The sequence below is a fragment of the Eleginops maclovinus genome, chromosome 13 (assembly GCF_036324505.1).
Source record: "Eleginops maclovinus isolate JMC-PN-2008 ecotype Puerto Natales chromosome 13, JC_Emac_rtc_rv5, whole genome shotgun sequence".
Taxonomy (NCBI): domain Eukaryota; kingdom Metazoa; phylum Chordata; class Actinopteri; order Perciformes; family Eleginopidae; genus Eleginops; species Eleginops maclovinus.
In genome coordinates this window covers 22,444,297-22,464,080 of record NC_086361.1, presented here as the reverse complement: position 1 = coordinate 22,464,080, position 19,784 = coordinate 22,444,297, and the positions used below count along the sequence as shown (strand labels likewise).

Genomic DNA, 19,784 nt, shown 5'->3' with positions numbered 1-19,784 from the left:
AACATCAGCAGGAGAGGACTCTTTAAAGTAGAGACACTACATACTGATATACACCTGAACATCAGCAGGAGAGGACTCTTTAAAGTAGAGACTCTACATACTGATATACACCTGAACATCAGCAGGAGAGGACTCTTTAAAGTAGAGACTCTACATACTGATATACACCTGAACATCAGCAGGAGAGGACTCTTTAAAGTAGAGACTCTACATACTGATATACACCTGAACATCAGCAGGAGAGGACTCTTTAAAGTAGAGACTCTACATACTGATATACACCTGAACATCAGCAGGAGAGGACTCTTTAAAGTAGAGACTCTACATACTGATATACACCTGAACATCAGCAGGAGAGGACTCTTTAAAGTAGAGACTCTACATACTGATATACACCTGAACATCAGCAGGAGAGGACTCTTTAAAGTAGAGACTCTACATACTGATATACACCTGAACATCAGCAGGAGAGGACTCTTTAAAGTAGAGACTCTACATACTGATATACACCTGAACATCAGCAGGAGAGGACTCTTTAAAGTAGAGACTCTACATACTGATATACACCTGAACATCAGCAGGAGAGGACTCTTTAAAGTAGAGACGCTACATACTGATATACACCTGAACATCAGCAGGAGAGGACTCTTTAAAGTAGAGACGCTGCATACTGATATACACCTGAACATCAGCAGGAGAGGACTCTTTAAAGTAGAGACTCTACATACTGATATACACCTGAACATCAGCAGGAGAGGACTCTTTAAAGTAGAGACACTACATACTGATATACACCTGAACATCAGCAGGAGAGGTGAGGGGGCGATGAGGACACAGTCATATAGATGTGTGTGTGTGTGTGTGTGTGTGTGTGTGTGTGTGTGTGTGTGTGTGTGTGTGTGTGTGTGTGTGTGTGTGTGTGTGTGTGTGTGTGTGTGTGTGGCACAGTATGGCAGTGCAGATGCAATCGGTCCCTCAGTGAGGAAGCCTCCGCTGGGACACACACAGCTGTGGCATGGCATCGGGTTGCTAACGAGCCTTATCACACAGGCGCTAGACAAGGCGCACACACACACACACATACATAGACACACTGAGACAGTCCCAAAACAGAGGTGTGTTGGTGTGCTAAACTCTCAATCATACACACTCTGATAAACACACAGGGACATGAATACACTGAAAACATTATGTACACACACACACACACACACACACACACACACACACACACACACACACACACACACACACACACACACACACACACACACACACACACACACACACACACACACACACACAACCCCCCCCCCCCCCAACCACACACACAGCTAATGATGTGTGTTCTGATGTTATGCAGTTCTTGTGAAAACCTTGTAAATCCTTACAGTGATTTTTACTGAGTTGTATCGACTACAGGCATCGGATGATACGAGCTTTCCATCATGATAATCCCCGCCGAAATAAAACACAATATGCTTTTCAAACTGGACAAAGAGTGTTGAATGCTTTTAAACTCAACAAAAACACAAACAAGTGATATATATATATATATTTATTATTGTTGTTATTTATTTTTATTCTTAATTTAATATTTATTTATTTATTTTGTTCTTAATTTAATATTTCTTTATTTATTTTATTCTTAATTTAATATTACTTTATTCATTTATTAATTAACCTTAATTAAATATAATATTTTTTAAAATATTTTTTATTTACTATTATTTTATTTATATATTTTATTCTTCATTTATTATTATATTATACATTTATTTTAATCTTAATTTACTATTATATTAAATGATTTCTTTTACATGTACTATTGTTTTATTTATTTATTATGATTTTATTTGGTTGGATGTTTTGGATTTCTTGATCATTATTACCCAAATTATGTTTGGTTTTTGAAGCGCTATTAAAGCCCTCATATAGAACAACATTAGCAACGTCTTTTGGACCTTTCAGCTGTTGTTGCAGGAGGCCTCTGATGTAGAAATCAAAGAGTTTACACATTCTTTACGTTTTTGTAGGTTTTCAGGGAAATGTCGTGGTATTGCAAACGTTGGCCCGAGCAGAATTTCTGTGTTTTACTCACAATGTCTGAATAAATATATTGAACAACTAAGGGCTCATTTGCAGGATTGATTGCTTAGTTAGTCCATATAAGTACACAGCATGAATAATAATGACACATCAGTCATCTTTTTTATGAATGGTAATTTATTCAATAATTATAACAATAACAAACTTAGTATTGATCCCAGTCTCTTTCACTTTGACTGACTCAGACTATCAACAACGGTAGTCCCAAAAACAGTTCTTGTCCTCTGAAAAGCACAGACGGATGTCACACTGCGTATTTGTGTATCCTTTATTGCAATGTCTGCAGCGTCACTCTTTTTGCCTTTAAAGGGAAATGTGCAATAAGGTCCTTGCTCACATCCAGTGGGGGGTGTGATCTCTTGGATGGGGCCCCGTTTGGACTCCCATCACATGAGGATGGGCTCTTCCGAGCATTCAATGGGCTCAGTGTCAGTGTTGGGCTCCCGTTGCCTGACGATGGTCGTCCTCTCTTGGGTGTTTTCAGAGGAGTTGTGTTCACCTGATGAGAACAGAATCAATTTAGACACAATGTCAAAATACATTAGGAAACATGTCCAAAGAATTACAGTGACATATACAGTACATTTTTTTTTTACAAACAGTAAATAGCAGAAAGGCATTCTTACCAGCATGAGAGAGGATGAAACTGTCTCCTGTTCAGGATCTCTTGCTTTGGCATCTTTAGAGCTTTGCAGTCCCGCTTGTAGAGGAGCCAGGAGTTAATCACAGCAAGGATGATGGTGTGCCAGAAGATGTACATGTACCAGCGTCGGGATTTCATGGGGAACTTGTATTTGGCCGTAAACGAGTCCATGTATTGTCGCATGTATTGTTTGATGCTACTGAATTTCCCCTTGAAAGGAATCATCATCTCATCCACAGAGTTGTGTTCTTCTGGTACCACCTGCAGGCATTTCTCTCTGAATGCATCAAGCCAGGGTCTGAGTTTCCAGAGTTTATCTCTCTTTTCCATCTCTGACACTGTCAGGTTATTTACAAAATGTAATGACGTCAACAGATATTGGAATCTGTTGCGTGACATCACATCAGAAGCAGGGGGGGGGGAACCGTGTGTCTGTCTCCCAATACATACGGACTCCAGACATTTGCACTAGGCCCATCTTCAGGTACATGCCAATCAGTTTCTCAATTTCTGTTGTATTTGTGTTGATGGATGTTCCATTCTTTTGGAAGCTGTACTCGTTAGTGGCGGTTGCCAAAGCCTGGACCATGTCTTCTGACACAAACTTCTTGAAGTACTCCAGTGGTGTGTGGAGACAAATGACATCTGTGATATCTGGACCAGAGAATTCAGTATTGGGACGGTGATACCTGTCACAGGGCTTGGTGGGTTTATTTGGTTGGGGCTCGATTTCCACATAATCACTGACTGGGTGGTCATTGGGTGGGTTGTTTTCGTTGTCCACTTGTCCACAGGCATCTTCCTCTGCCTCTTCTTCACTCCAAGCAGTGTCACTGTCCTCTGATTCCATTTCAAAGTCACTTTCTCCATTTTGGACGGCAGCAATCACATCCCGCACATTGAATCGAGGACCTCTAGCTGGTGGCATTCTGAAATAGACAAAGTAATAGATAAATAGAATGCATAAATAATACATTTGCTTATTAGTGGCAATAGATTACCTAAAGGAATAGATAGGGTGGTGGAACAAGTGTTTATTCTGTCTGGCTGAGCCTATTATCATACTTCCAGGTGTCCAGATGCAACAAGGGTCTGCATCCTATTTACATTGAACACATTAGTCACACGATACTACCTGGCTTAGCCTATTATCATACTACAAGGATTACACACACCCCCACATGCAGGTAGGCCAATGCAACAAGCATCACTTAAGTCAAACAATACTGTCCGGCTAAAGACAATAGGTTAGTTAGCATACTAAAAGGGATACACCCAAGGGTCCCAAAACATCCAAGAGAGAACCGTTTCTGTCAAACCAGAGAAGAGTTTGTATTGTTTTCACTAACTGATAAGATACAAGGAGAGTTTAAAATATTGCTACAGATAGAATTTCACACACTGAAATAATGTATTCATTTATTCAATTATTGTCTCAATTAAAAATCTTAACAGAGAAGACACATTTAGAACGTAGTCATAGTGAGTTATCAAAGACACTCCATTTCTATTAGTGTTTTATTCCCATCTGTGAACATATAAGAAGTGCAATGTCCCCATGTCATGTGTGAGGTGCACATGCTATTTTGACGACCACACTGACCCAGGTGTGTAGAATTACAACAAAGACATAAGTAGCTCAAAATAGAATTGGATGAATGTATTGCACAATAACAAAACATGTACATGTTCTAGACATTGTAATAACCCCCCCCCAAAAAAATATGAGAGGCATTTTACTTACTTGAATCTGAGAAATCAAGCCCAATAAAACAAAGACATGTTGCTTGATTGAAGATTCAGAGGTTCTGTGAGTTCATGGTCAGAGGGCGGGACCTTCAAATACATTTACTCCCCAAAACCATCGAACCTGAGGCTGAACCACAAGACCGAATGACTATGTAAATGTGGAAGAAAAAAGCTAACATTAACTGAACTGTTTAGGATAGTTTAAAGTGATGGGGCCTTAGGGGTAAGGTGTTGCTTGATTGATAATAAAGTTGGTAAAAAAAGCTTTTGTAGTTCTTAGACTTCACCTGCAGGAGAGCCAGGGATTCATCAGACAGAGACACGCAACAAAACATATATTTTCTTATTTGTTTTTATTTTACGGTCACCAGATGAGCAGATACATCATTTTAGAAAAGAAATTGATATTTGCAAAAAAATTATAATACAATTTTCTCAATATAGATTATGTACAGAATGAAATGTGGTCCAACTGAAATGTCGTTCTGCCTTTCTGTCGTTCGAGAAGACACAGCAGCGAGCGGCCCTCCGAAGACCCGTCTCCATAACCAATAAATATAAACTGTATATATTATGTATGCTGCTCTCACCCAGGCGTGGACGACACCCGGGTTAGTTCTCAAACAATATTCCCTTAATTCTTTTCTTGCACAGCACACACACTCGCACACCCAACGAGAAGCTCGACACACAAGTGCACACGGGGCCGGAGAACAAATTACAGTGGGGTTTCACAACAACGGGCCATCTTAACTGGTGGAAAAGGGTAGAAGAAAAAGCCAAAGAAATGGGAATGGAAATACCCGTCGTTGTCCTTGATCAGGAGGGGGAAGTGGTCGGAGCCGGCTGAGTAGCACTTGACATTTTGGCCCGATTCAAATTCTACACAAAGCTGGAAAATCTCCCTCTAGTCTCACAGATCCTGCATGTAAACTCCCTCTTCCCCCCGCCTCGTTCAGACTCTGTCGACTAATGGTGCTTTCCAGTTGTATACTGGGAAGTGGGAAGTATCCCGGCTGAACATTTCAAGTAGAAATTGAAAACATTTGGAATGAAAACGCCAAGGGTGACGCTCTGATGTCGGTCCAAGTGGACGTGGTTAAATCTAAACTGCGTTGGAGAAACAACAGACGCTTGAAGGTACACACTTTAATTAAATGAAATCTGTTGCCATGATATATTTAATTAAAGTCAACGTTTTAGGTATTTCAGTGTGTCTGCTTTACCTTCTCGCTGGGCATCACCTCTCCAAAAAAAAAAAACACCCTCCTTGTTCTTGGACTAAGAATTATGACTTTGTGCCGATGAGCGAATACACACACTTGCATAAATCATCCGTCTTGTTTGGCGGTTAATTACTCCTGTTTACCCTCCGAGTAACCTCCAGGATGGGGCGGCGTGATAGGAGGGGAGCCTGGGAAGAGGAGATAGCACCAAATAGTAATCTGCTGACGGCGAGGGGTAAGAAAGCACCGAGCGGGGGGCTTTGAACCTGGGTGTTAGTGAATTAGACGAGGTTGACCGGGGTCTGGGGACGGCAAGCTCCATCAACATCCTGCTCTGACCGACAGCTGCTCTGGGGTCAGTCGTGAAAGGAGTTGGCCAATCACAGAGCGGCTCAGGTTGTACAGCAGCCTCTGATCGTTGCTTATTTCATTACGGGGAAAGCTACATAAATCCACCGAATGGAGAGGAAGAGGCACAGAGGGAATATTTGCATTTCTCCTCTCCTATCACCCCCCCCTCTCCAACACCAACCCTCCTTTAGCAATCCCTCCCGCATTTAGTGCAGAGTGACTTTAATCATCACTTTCGCCAAAACACATTAAGCCGGTGTGTCCGGAGTTGAAGAGTGAAAGAGGGGAGGGTGGAGGAGGGCTGAAAAAACACAGACGAGCGCATTAGATTTGCAATAGTGATGCATCACTCCGGCATTACTTTGGTGATTAAAGAAGGGACGTTGTATTTCATCGCAGTGGTGTTGATGGTTGCATGATGTATGACTGTCCTCCGTAAACAGGAAGCACCAGGAAGAAGTTCCCTTCCTCTCGATGCTCTCTTTAGTTCCCTCTGCTTCCAAAATAACACCGCCTTTCTTCTTTATCCCTAGACCTCAAAGCCTTTTAACCCCTAATCTGAGAGCACCTCTACATTGAAAGATATTTATGCTGCTGTTTGATCATGTTCTCCAGTCAAAGACAACACCTCCTTTGTAGTGGGAGATAATACTGTAAAGTGGATTGCATACATTAAACCCTAAGCCAACACACGACGTGACTTTGCCTGGTCTGTGTGTTACTGCATCTGTACGGAAAAAGGGATGGATGTAAAGTGCTTGAGAGCTTAGGACAGGCAGCGTCTATCGTTTCTCCGACCCAGTTGAGATATAACATATAATAGCGCCAATTCACCGTGGATTTAAGACTAATAAACAAACAATATGCAGCGTAATAGCTGGTGTTGTTGTTTGAGAAATTGTGTGCATAAGTACAGTATTTGAGTATATGGACTTCGGTTGTTTCCAACACTGTCAGAGGATAAAATATATTCCATTTGACCAGAACCGGTGTAACGTTTTCAGCATGGCTTGCACTTTGACTGACTGATAAACAGGGCAACTGTGACCGGTTGCTTGCCAACTAGTGAGCCCACATTTATATGTACTGCTTAGTTACTCAAGTAAGTGGTCTTAAAGAGATGCCAAGAAACCTCAAGATGGATGGGGGGAGGTGAACAACAGATACCAAGGATGCTGGCTGATGAAGAACAGGAAGGAAGCTAGGTAGCCAAAATAAGGCTTAGTCATCTTGGCAAATAGTGAGCCTGTGTTGATGTATGAATACTATGTTACCCAGAGCCACATAAATGCAGAAGTGGGCGTGGTTAAATCTCAACTAGGTTGGAAAGACGATAGACGAGGACAGGCAGGAGGAGATTTGCCGAAAACCAATAAAGAAAACACAAACAAACTGAAGGGAATGAACAAAGGGCGGGGTTTTAGGACTGGGTGCATTAGGGGCAAGTTTAATATGGAGACTTTATAAACAGAGTGGGGGAGGGAGGGGTGTACGGAGTCCCCGGGAAACAAAATGACATATTTTGCTCTACAGTCTGAGAGAAATCACAGTCCAAGGGTACAGCCCACCGGCATCCAGGCTTTCCAATCATGTGTCTATCCAAAAAAAAAAGACCCTCGGGCGTAGGGTTCACCCTGGCACCCAGCTCTGGTTGCTGTGCGCTGGGGGAGGGCATGCAAACGCCCCCAAACTCATGCCCATCCCCATGCCCATGCCTTGGGACAGAGAGCCGTCGAAGTTGAAGTCCATGCTCTCTGCCGAGTCCATGAAGTCATTGAGCAGGATGGAGTCTACGTCACAGTCCAGGCTATTCGCGACGTTCTCCATTTCCAGGTGTGCGGCCATTCTAGCGTGGGAGTTGTGCTGATGGTACCCCGGGTGGTGGTGGTGGTGGTGGTAGTAACCGTGCCAGGAGTCGGTCATACCCTGATGGTGGGCTCCGGGGTAAGGTTGGTGACGGGGGTGGGGAGCGGACGCCAGGCGGCAAGGGTCCTGGGGAACGTCCATGACTCCGGCGGGGTTCGGCGGCAAGGACGGCGATGTTGGGAGGTGGGGTCGCGGCGCGTAGTGGTTCGAGGTCTTGAGGCTGTAGGGCTGCAGGATGTCGGTGCTGACCCGTGGGGAGAGGGCCTGCGGGTGCATAGGATTGTGGGGGTTGTGCATGTGACTCTGGCTGGATCGAGGGTTGAGATCTTTGTTGGCGTGACCGTGCTCGTGACTCGGAACGTAGTCGTGTGCCGGGTGCGGCTTGTGGCTGTAGTCCAGGCTCGCTTGGTGTTTGTGACCCTGATTGTGGTTCTGACGGTGGGTTGTGTTCTGGTCATGGACTGAGCCATTATGTAGACTGGGAGTGAGAGCGTGCTCTTGGCTGTGATTGTGGCTTCGATTCGGATTGTGCACGCCATTGGTCCCCTGCGTCATCAGGGAGTGTGTGTCACGCCCCAGCACTGCGTCTTTGCTGCAGTACGAAGTACCCCCGGTAAGCAGACTCTGCAGGGCGTTGCTCTCCGAGTAGCCCCTCATCTGGCGCTGAAAGCTGACTGGCTTGTTCTCCTGGATGGTCTCCATGGGGGTGTGGTGTCGGAGCATCCCCATGGAAGGCTGTGCGTACATGGGTGCGCAGTAGGAGCCCTCGGCCTTGGGGGCGTAGGGGTAACCGTTGCATTTGATTTGCTGCGACTGGGGGTAGCCACTCTCGTCTAGACTGATAGCTCCCGTAAGGTCAGTCAGTGTGGGTAACTCCACGTTCGGGCAGTGGCCCCCAGTGCCTAGAGCCGGGGATCGGGTGCTGGTGGGGCTCGGGTACAGACGAGGGGACGCCGAACAGGTCAGTCCACCTTCTTCGGGTTCGTCAGCCTCCGCCTCGGCCAGGATCGGAGACAGGCAGCCGCTCAGAGTAGATGCAGAGGACGAGGTGCGGGAATGGAGGTCCGTCCAGGTGTCGTACTCCTCGCCCCCCATGCCCACACCCGCTTTCCCTGCTGGACTGCCGTGCTCCGGGGATCCTTGCATCGTGGGTCCGGCTCCTTGAATCAGAATCAGAACCAGAATCAGAATCGTTTCTATTACTACGTAAGTTTACACATACAAGGAACATGATTTGGTGTGCAAGTTGTTCAAAGCGATGTGCAGGATGTACAGAATAATGTGTTACCTTGTCCCCGTCCGATGCCGGCCTTCTTACGGCTGGTGCGCCCCTTCGTCTTCAGATACCGGGTGCCGTTGTCGATGGACGCCGCCCGTCTTCTCGGTCCTTTGCCCATCTTCCCGCCTTCCGGGTTCAGCATCCACCACGAACTCTTCCCCGTGCCTTCGTTCTGCACCCGGATGAAGCGACTGTGCAGGGAGAGGTTGTGTCTGATTGAATTCTGAAAAGAGAGGAAATCAGAATTGGGAATGCTTGTATATAGGTTCAAAGAGAAGGTCAAAACTTCACATTCAAAAGGATAAAGTAGAGGGCTGTGCCGAGAGGTAGGGATATACAGTATGTGCATAATATATTCAGAGTAATGAACATGAACACGGCTCACAGAATTAAAAAGAACATGTTGTTGACGTGCATTAATGTAATGCATAGTGTATGTGGGATGGTATCAGTGGGGGTCCTGTGCCTTGTTAATGAGGCTGGTAGCTATAGCATCATACTGTGTGAAATGTATGTCTATTAAAACACAGCAATAACACAATCCGTCCTGTTGGGAAATTGTTATGTTGGTTTGTTTGCAATAATCCAGTGTTTTAGGCTTACATTCTGTGTTTAAAATGACACAAAAAAGTCTGAAGAAGTTTCCTTATTGTAGATTTGACTTCCCCATCGTCAAAACCCCCAAAGGCGATACCAAAAATCACCACAATTGATTCATTGGTTTAAATTCTGTGTTAAAATTCAGTTTCTGAATACGGCACACATCTTGGAAAATGGTCACCAATTTGTCATTTCCAGAGGTTAACAGGCTTAAATAAATAGGTGGAAGTAAAGGGGTTAACCTGGACATTTTGGTGCTGGTAATTCTGCAGGACTAAGTGGAAAGGAAGAGGAGATAATGATGAACCCCCGGGGGAACAGTCAGGGTTAAATAATCATTTCTTCAGAAGTCATTTCAAATTATGGCCAAACTATCGAGGCTGCACAGCGAGCGAGAGACAAGACGGATGGAGAAAGAGAGAGGGGGAGCGAAGAGGGCGAAGGAGAGTGAAGGGCCAATCGATACCTCCCCCCCCCCCCCAAACACACCCCCCGACCAGCCTCTCCACACTGAGTCATAATATGGACATGGGTGCAGCCTCCACATCAAACCATCACCAAGGTTACAGAAATGAATCAACCCAATCACAGACAGCCCATATCGATTGAAGGGCCTCCAAATATGAGAGCCAGAGACGGTGAGGGGAGGGAAGGGGGGGGGGAGGCGTGATTTGGCAAGGGGAGAGATCTGGAGAGGCACCAGAGTGAAAGAAGAAAACAGAGACCTGGAATAAGATCGGGGGAAGTAATTGATGCCATTCATACTTTTTAAGAGCAAACTGAAGACCCAACTTTACTGCACATTTGGATTTAAACTGAGTTGTATTTGACTCTCCATAGTTTCTCCTTCAGTAACTGGACTTATCTTCACACTGCATTTACATTTTATATGCTAACCTTCATAGAGTTTTGATACTATAGGTTCATCTACCTCTTATTGTTTGCATTAAATCAAACTAACCCCACCTTGAACGAGAAGTGATAACCCTTACTTGTGATTTTTTAAAGCAGAATCTGAGTATTTTTACTTTCTTAAGGAAATAATCGGAGTACTTCTCCCACCTCTAGTTATGGGTGGGTGTGCAGAATGGAGGAGATATAGTGGGGGGGTGTATTGGATAAGCCTCTCCAGACCCCTGTTTAAGTTAGTGAGTGACGGCTGTATAGTTAATCCAGCAGCATTTGAAGCCGCTGCCAACCTGGAGTGAGTTGATGAGATCTAAGCCTGCCTAAAGGAGAGCTTAGCGGGGATACACATCATCTCAGCCGGCCAAGTTAGACTCAGTACAGCGTGTTCGTCCAAATCTCTCCTGCTCGTGTCATTATTCACACTCTCTCCAGCTTTTTTCCGCCTTCTCTTTTTGCCTTTTTCAGATCTTTCAGGAGAAACAAACCTCCCCTCTATCGTCTAGCTGCCAGAATGTGAACCCTAAAATGTTGAGACTCTAAGGTTTTAGGATCAAAATGTACAGTACGGGTCTCCAGCACGTAGAGAAACTGCCGGATGCTGACTTGCATTTCTTTGGCAATTTGTGCTAATTAGCATTAATTAGCATATGCAGACAATAGCTAAAAGATGCCTTGGTTGATTTGGACCGTTTTGGGGTGTTTTTGGAGGTTATTGAGGATGCTGAATCCATTTCTGACATTTTCAGTATCAGAAATGGCCCTTTTTATACTCCCAGTGGGCTAAGAACCAAAATATTACATCTACCACATTTATTTACAAATAGATAAGCAATGTGTCCCTAAAAAGTAACTTAACACTTAAAAATGTACCCAAGCTGAATCAGAATCAGCCCCTAGAGACTAGATATGTGGGTCTTTATGATTAAAACTGCCATTTTTTATCCTAAAATATCAGAAATGGACTCAAAAACACTATAAATGAATGCTACTTATCGTGCAAATTGCCCAACATATGCAAGACCAGCAGTTTCTCTGTGCTTAGGACATACATTTCTAGGGGCACTCAACATTTCCGGGCTCACAACAAGCCTCTATGAGCTGACAACCATCCCCCCCTCACCCTCTTCCCCATGCGCCACAATCACACACTTTTCTTTTCCCCTCTCTGGAGATATCTATCTATTTCTGCCTTGTTTATTACCTGCACATAGCTCACAATCTCTGTCTCCCGATATCTGGAGCCCTTCTCTATCTTCATTCACTCCCCGCCTCCTGTCCAATTTTCCTGCTCTCAGCCCCATTCATCTCCCTCTCTGAGTCCCGGCGTCTCTTGATCACGACATTGCTCATTCCCTCCCTCTCTCTGCGGCGCATCCATCCTCTCGTCACCTCGCTGTTTTCCAACCTTTCCCTCCCTCGTTCATTCATTCATTCGCTCACGAAAGGCGAGCAAATATCAAAAACAAACAACTAGAGGTGGGCTTCAAAACCTGGTGTTAAACAGGGGAACGGGTCAACAAATTGTAAAGACAGTGGTGTCGTTAAGCTACGATGTTATCGGTTTTGCTATTGGTACTGGAGAAATATAAAATATACTGAATATAAAAGACATATTCATTATTGCTACATCATCTTCTATCTAACCGACCTCCTTTCTAATTTCCACTGTCATTACAACATGTGTCTAAGATGCATTCTCACTAAAGAATGATCTGTCTTTCTCGTCTTTGTGTGACAAATCATCGTCAGTAACGCAGACTACGAAATGTTCCAAAGTGTCGTGAAGCTATGAAACTCGACGTGGACAATGCTCGTTGCCACAAGTGCAAAAGTGTTTTCGTTGAGGCAAACTGTCCAAACATCTGGTGAAAAGTGCATCATATTCAGAGGATTTAAAGGTCTCGTATAGCTCACGCCAGGTGTGTTTCTCTTGCTGTAAGTAATTGTTTTTTAAAATAACTGTACATAAAATAAAGCACTCTTGATTCTGTTTCAAATTTGTTTTGTTTGTCCCTTAAATTACATAAATAACCAATAAAAAGAACGGATTTCCACCGTTAAAATCCTACCCATCCCTGCAAACAGCGGGAGATGCAGATCTGTGTCAGCTTACATTTCACCCTTCAGTGCAATGCATACAGTCAGCATATGTACCCCACCCCCCCTCCAATTTTCTGGCAGCATGCACGGCTGCAAACTGGACCAGAGGTGACGGCTCTTTGTTGTTTTAGCATATCGTGGAAATCACAGCGTCCAGGACAGCGGGTAATATGTTTCCCGGCAAAATGTTTACAAGGGAAACTCAGCTTTAAGTGGCTTTTCAAATCAGTCTCCTGCCCACTGTTCTCATTCACATATAACCCCCCCCCGCCCCCCTCCTCCACACACACACACACACACACGCTCCCATCCCCTCAGCACGACTCCTAACAGGTCATTTTGTCCCATTGTCCACTCAAATCACGCTGCTTTGACTATGCTCTCTTCACAGAAATTGGATATGAGGGATGTATTTATGTTGCTGTTTATAAGGGAGGGAGGGGGAGGGGAGGGGGGGTCCTCTCTCACTCCTCCAGACTTTCTATCAAAAACCAAAATTGAACGATGACGATGTGAAAGAGGCGATGACCCGCGTCAGGTGATCTGAGCGCGGCGCCGTGAGAGGTTTCTGATGTAGCCATGGCAACAGAGTAAACCAAAAGAGAGGGGGGGGGGGGAGAATTGATGCGGGGAGAGGGGGGGGGAGTGATGCTGTTTGATGCTGCAGGCAACTCCAAACAGCCTTTTATCTGAGACTGTCAGATTCCTGCTTCCAATCCACCAGGGACGCTCAATCACCAGCAGTCCCAACGTCTCACTACCTGCACCAAGCTGTGATTAGCAGTGTGTGTGTGTGTGTGTGTGTGTGTGTGTGTGTGGGAGAGAGCTTCTGTACAACTAGCAGAGCAACAATTACAGCACCACAGTAGCTTTTCTGTCACCTGCTGATACATCGTACTGTGCTATACTGTCTTCAGTTTATGTTCAGACTAAACTGACATTTTTTAACTAATATTTAGTTTAGAGAAATGACGTTTCTGAACAACGAAACTGCTTTGTGAATTACGTTCCGATGGTGGTGTGTTTTCTCCCAGATAACGTTTGTTTTTCAATCGAAGGTCCTAGTTTAAAGGGTTAGGGATGGAGGAATGAGTCAAACAGAAACGTGACTTTTACCCAGAAACGAGTCCAAAATGTTGGCGTTTACTTTTTAAAAATCCCATTCCAAACTACTCCAAAAACTTAAGAATCGTTCCGATTTGAAGCCAAAGCCGAGTATAAAAATGACATTTCACAGTATTTTCAGATATATTGACTAAAAAACAGATATGTCAAACGTTCCCTCGTTAAAAAACCTTGGATTTAAAAGTTTGAAACATTAAAACTTGTTTTATGCAATTTCCACATGTACCAAAAATGTTTGCCAATTCAAGTTCAAACTGTGTTTACTTTAACTGTCATATTTATATACTGAATGTCTGCTAGAAGAACTCCTCTGCCACGTCCCTATTTTAAGCCAAAGCACTAACCCTAACAAAGAATTGATTGTCTTGATGTCTTGCCATTCACAGCATTATTTAAATCACAAAGATAAGTTCCTTGAGTTGTTGGGAAACAGCGCTGTGATCTAGGGAGGAAAGATGAACGACTTTCCTGACTATCTCTCTAACGAGTCCAGTTTATTAACCTGACTGGTGCAGGATTGGACCGTCATGTGCAACGGGAAGGCAGAAAGTCTCCAGGTTTTAGTATATATATTAAGTTGTCAGAGAGAGCGTTCCTGAAGCTGTGCTGTGCTCTCAGCCTCCTGCAGATTCAGGCGAGTGCAGCAGAGAGAGAGAACGGTGACTGAATCCGTCCTCGCTCTCGACCTCCTCCTCCTCTACGGGGAGTTATCCAGCTCCTGTGCGTTATGCATTAACAGTGACTGAGTTTGACCCTGACACTGCTTTCACCGAGTCGGGGGGGGGGGGGGGGGGGGGGGCCAATGCACAGAGCCCTCACACTTTTACCCTTCTGGAAAAAAACACTGGGTGACAATTTATGACTGGGATGGAGCATGCTTGATGGCAAAGTATGGAAAAAGTCAGTTTTGCAAGTGACACAAGATCTCGACCTCAAAACAAAAGTGAACAACACATCTGGAACGTTGTTAAGAAGTTATGTGCAAATCAAACAGACAATTTAGTACATCTGATAAGCGATGATCTATTAAATACTTGACTTTAATGCCAAGTCTCAGCCTCTCATCCCACCGCTTTTACACACTATGTTTAGATTACTAATCAGTAGGGGCGTCTCGTAAACACACTGCTAACTTTATACATCATTTAAATTAGAAAACCAAGAAGAAGTATGGTCCAATACAACACAAAATAAATACAATCAACTGTAAAAGATTCAACAAAATAAGGAAAGTAGGTCTAAAATATATATCAATACTGTTGGTTCAAAGGCCTTTTCCCTAATTTGTTCTCCTCTCTTTAGCCGGAAATCTCCACAAATCCAAATCCTGACACTTTTAATAGAAGGCTTTGTTCACGTATTAATCACCGCTTGATTTTAATTACAAAAATTACGTTTTTAATTTTTTTTAATGCTTTTTGACGGTATTTTCAGATATTGTGACTGATACTAAGCTATAACAAATGGTCCCTCCTTAAAAACCTTGGATTTAAAACGCTATAATAACATTGTTTTATGCCGTTTCCACATTCAAATGAGCCCATATTTAATACAAATCTACATCTAAACGTTAACGTACACTTTTTCCTTTACAAAAAGAAAGTCCTGACTTTCCATCCTGAATCGATCTCTCACAATATGAAAAAGGTAATAGTGTTTGGATTAATAATCAGAAGGAGTGTCTCATAAACATACTGCTTAACTTCATAATTTAAGTTAGAAAACCAGTAAGAAGTATTGTCCAAAACCACAAAACAAAAAATGAAACAAAACATAAAATAAGAGAAAGTGAGACGATCTCTCAAATCCATGCCATATCAACTCTGGATTATTCAACAAATGAAGGAAAATAGGAATAAAAAACACATCAGAATAAAGAAACTACTGGGGGATAGAACATATACAGTTTAATTCTATATATCTTTAAGAAATGTATTTCTAATAGTTATAAACTGTGTGAGACGGAGCGGTTAATCGCCCTCTGAATGCAGATTATATTTCACTGCTTTCTAAATAGTCACAAACTGGGAGCTCTTTTCCCTGATTATTATTATTGTTGTTATTGTTGTTATTATTATTGTTATTATGATTTTCAACCCTCTTTTCTTTTTGTTTTTTAGCCCGGGCTAGCTAGCTAATTGCAGCTGTTGCAAATTATCCAGTTTGTGTCGCATGGCAGCGTGATGTTTTCCTCTCTGTGTTTTTCCCTCAGCGGGGGGTTTGAGTCTGAGCGCAGAAAAGCCTCCTATATTAAAATCTACACAATGTCCCAATATATTTCTGTGTGCTGGACCTTGTCACAAAACAGTGGAACAGATTGTTTCCACAGCTTTTTTCTCACTGAACACGATCTTATTCAATCGTTTTATCCGTACAACAGTCCATACCTTCTGCAGTGTACTCATGTATTCATATTATTCAGACAAAGTGTCTTTATAGTGTATTCATATTCACATTACCGCCTATAGTGTCTAAATTATATATTTATACCACCTCTATAGTGTCTGTACTGTCTATTTTTTACATAGAATATTCAACATGTACACTTCTGTCTTTGTTCTTGTTATCACAACATTAGCCGCCTTTAGCTTAGCGGTGGTGACGTGAAGTCATGTGACCGTGCTGTAGTTCCTTTATAGCCCAACATTAGCCGCCTTTAGCTTAGCGGTGGTGACGTGAAGTCATGTGACCGTGCTGTAGTTCCTTTATAGCCCAACATTAGCCGTCTTTAGCTTAGCGGTGGTGACGTGAAGTCATGTGACCGTGCTGCAGTTCCTTTATAGCCCAACATTAGCCACCTTTAGCTTAGCGGTGGTGACGTGAAGTCATGTGACCGTGCTGTAGTTCCTTTATAGCCCAACATTAGCTTTACTTCAGAAATCCCACAGTGTATTGTAAATGTTCTTTGGACAAAGAGATTATTCTTAATCCAGTGGGATAATCCCATTGGTTTTGTTTGGAGGGAACCAGGGAGACACTAACCATCTCAAACAATAAAGTTGGTTCTAATCTTTAAAAACGTATTTCCAGCATTGTTCACACATGTAAACACACCTTCTCATATCTACTCAACTTGACACATCTCGATGTACTCACACACACACATCTGCCCCCTCTCTAAAACCCCCCCCACCCCAAACTGGCAATCATACTTAATCTCTCTCTAGCCCGAGTAATCCCTGACAATCCAAGCTAATCCCGGTTAATTCTGGGCACTCCTCAACTGGGTTTCGCCCTGAAACCACAGAGACAGCGAGGGGATTGGTGGGATCACGGCGATCGAGCGTCGATGGATGTAATTGGTCGCGTAGTTATTGGCAGCCACGAAAAACAAGCACAGGTTTTCACGGCTGGTCAGAATACGTCACATCCAGCCTTTATGTTTACTGTCCACAGCAATAAAAAAAACATGTTGTTCCCCCGGGGGTTAGCATGTCAACGAGAGGGGATGGAATAACCTTGTCTTTGTTATTTGCAAGATAAAACATTGTTTTTCACACACAATTTAGAGAGTTGGGCTTCCATAACATGTTTTTCTTTCACTGGTGGAAAGAAAACATTCATAATGCTTTAACTGAAGTGTTTTTTGCCATATTTTCCTTTATATTTCTCTGTATTTCTCCTTAATTAACCATACATTAAAGCCTCATCTGCATAGTCTGTGGGTATTGTGCACAATATTGATGTATAACACGAGTGATATATGTAATATGTAATGTAAAGCACTTTGAGCGCTTGTAAAAACACTAAATTAAATACAATTAATCCGTTTTATTATTATAAATTCTGAAAATATTTGCCTTCATGTCGGTAATGAGCTGAGGAGTTTTCATGGTGATTATAAATAGATATTTTCAAAGGCCGTTCTCCTTTAAAATTATGTTTTTTTGAATTATTTTTAGCCGCAAATCTCCCTAAATCCATTTTCTAAAAGTGTTTACAGAAGGTTTTGTTCACTTGTTAATCACAGCATGATTTATAGATGGTAAAAGAAATGTGAAACCGTGTTTTCAGATATATTGACTCATAAAAAGATATCAAACCTTCCCTCGTTAAAAAACTTGGATTTAAATGTGTAAAACATTAATATTAAAACAAGTTTCATGCAATTTCCATGGAAAACTTATGCAAATTAGCCCATATTTAAAATGAAAAAATGCCTAATTTCTACATCTAAATGTACACTTTCCCCAAAAACGTGATGAAGTTTCATGGGGATATTTTGTAGTTTTTCCCCCCGTTAATTAAATGAAATAAAGGGCATACAGTAAGATCCATTCCTCCGGTGTGAGGGGATTCTCAGAAGTCATTAGCCTCGATTCAATCGGCTTCACCTGCCGAAGCGGTGAGCTCAATTCTTCTTAGCGGCCATCGATCCCGATTCCAAAATGAAGCACTTAAGACGCCTCGATCAAGCTGCTTCTTAATCCAGCGCTAAGGAGATGGAGACCTTTTCAACCCCGAGTCTCAGACGGATTTATTACTCTGGTACAGTGGCAGCCAGCACACTCCACACACACACACACACACACACACACACACACTTTGGGTTTTTATAGTCTGTTTTAAGCCCCTTTGGTACAGAGCACTTCTACTCTGTGCCATTTTGTAAAAAAAAGCCTGTCAATAGACACACAGCCGCGAGCGTTAATGAAGCAATATGTCACCGACAGGGGACGGGTGAGGATGCTTTGTTAAAAAACAAGGAGGCCTCTGGTGTCGAGAGAGAGCGCCTGTTTCGATTGAGTTTGCACATGCAGGATATACTCATGAGAGCGTGAAAGCAGAAGCAGGAAGGAAACTGATTTACCTTCTGCTGCAGCTCTGTCAGCAGCGAGACGGGGAACAGGTTGCAGAGGAGTTCTGCTCCCGGACATTTTTATAGGCTGCTTTTAGTCTCTCAGAGGGGATCCTTTACAGAACATCATGTGGTGGGTTTTACAGCTCTTTCTGCTCCACGTATTAAGGAGCCCAACCTCTAATTTATGACGCTTTGCACGGGGCATTCAGGGTTTGCTTTGGATGTGATGAAGAACCAGGGGCCTTGTTAGGATGTAGTAACATTGGGGCCCAAGAAATCATTTCCCCCTCTCCACAGTCAACACAACCAATAACTGCGGTGGCTGACAGGTGCCAAACACTTACATTAGTAGGAACTTGTTGCAAGAACCTGAAAACACAATGGACACCAGAGGACACTAAAAAGTGACGCACACAGCTGGAACCGGAGCGCTTGATGACGTTCAGGATTATAAACTGTCCTTGTTGTTTAACCATGGACTTACACTGGGAAATAGATCTGTAAATGGACTTTTTTTTTTAGGTAAACAGGACAAACACTTTGAATGCCCTTGTTGTGAAACATGTAAGATGTGCTAAAAGCAGAATTCAGTTATTTAAACTCATCATTTATTTGACTGAGCTGAGACCAGACAGGGCGAACTGGAGAATTAAGGAAGTCGTGGAAGATCCGGGTATTTTTGTTCACGAGAATCAGGCTGATTTGGCATCATGCGTGTCTCCAGTTCTCCCTAAACATCCATAGAGAGGACCTAGAGCATGATGCATTTTTGATCAACTATACATGTCATTCTTGAGGGCTTTAATGCATGATCAGCTGTGCAGATCCAGGCCTGACCCACCTCTCTCCGGCTCCATCCAGCTGAGTGTTGAGGGGATCGCTGTACGCCGTCTTGTACTGAAGTAGCGGGACTCTGCAAATCTCTCCCCCTCGCTGAACCATTATTTATTAATCCATTTCACACAGCCAGGAGTCATTATGCACGGTCCTGTCAATGGGTATCTCTCTATGCCGAGCATTTATTTG

General features: G+C 43.2%; 1 protein-coding gene across 2 annotated transcripts in view; it reads right to left on the bottom strand.

Moving 5' to 3' along the window:
• Nucleotides 1-4,961: 4,961 nt before the first annotated feature.
• Nucleotides 4,962-19,784, bottom strand: part of foxo6b (forkhead box O6 b) — a 65,633-nt gene continuing 50,810 nt past the window's right edge. Inside the window, exons 2-3 of one of the 2 annotated variants that reach the window (XM_063898847.1) lie at nt 9,233-9,446; nt 4,962-9,104 (exon numbers count right to left, since the gene is read on the bottom strand). In XM_063898847.1, coding sequence (XP_063754917.1) covers nt 7,708-9,104; nt 9,233-9,446 — 1,611 coding nt within the window. In that variant the 3' untranslated portion in view covers nt 4,962-7,707. The remainder of the gene's footprint in view (nt 9,105-9,232; nt 9,447-19,784) is intronic. The other variant, XM_063898848.1, reaches the window with a different exon arrangement.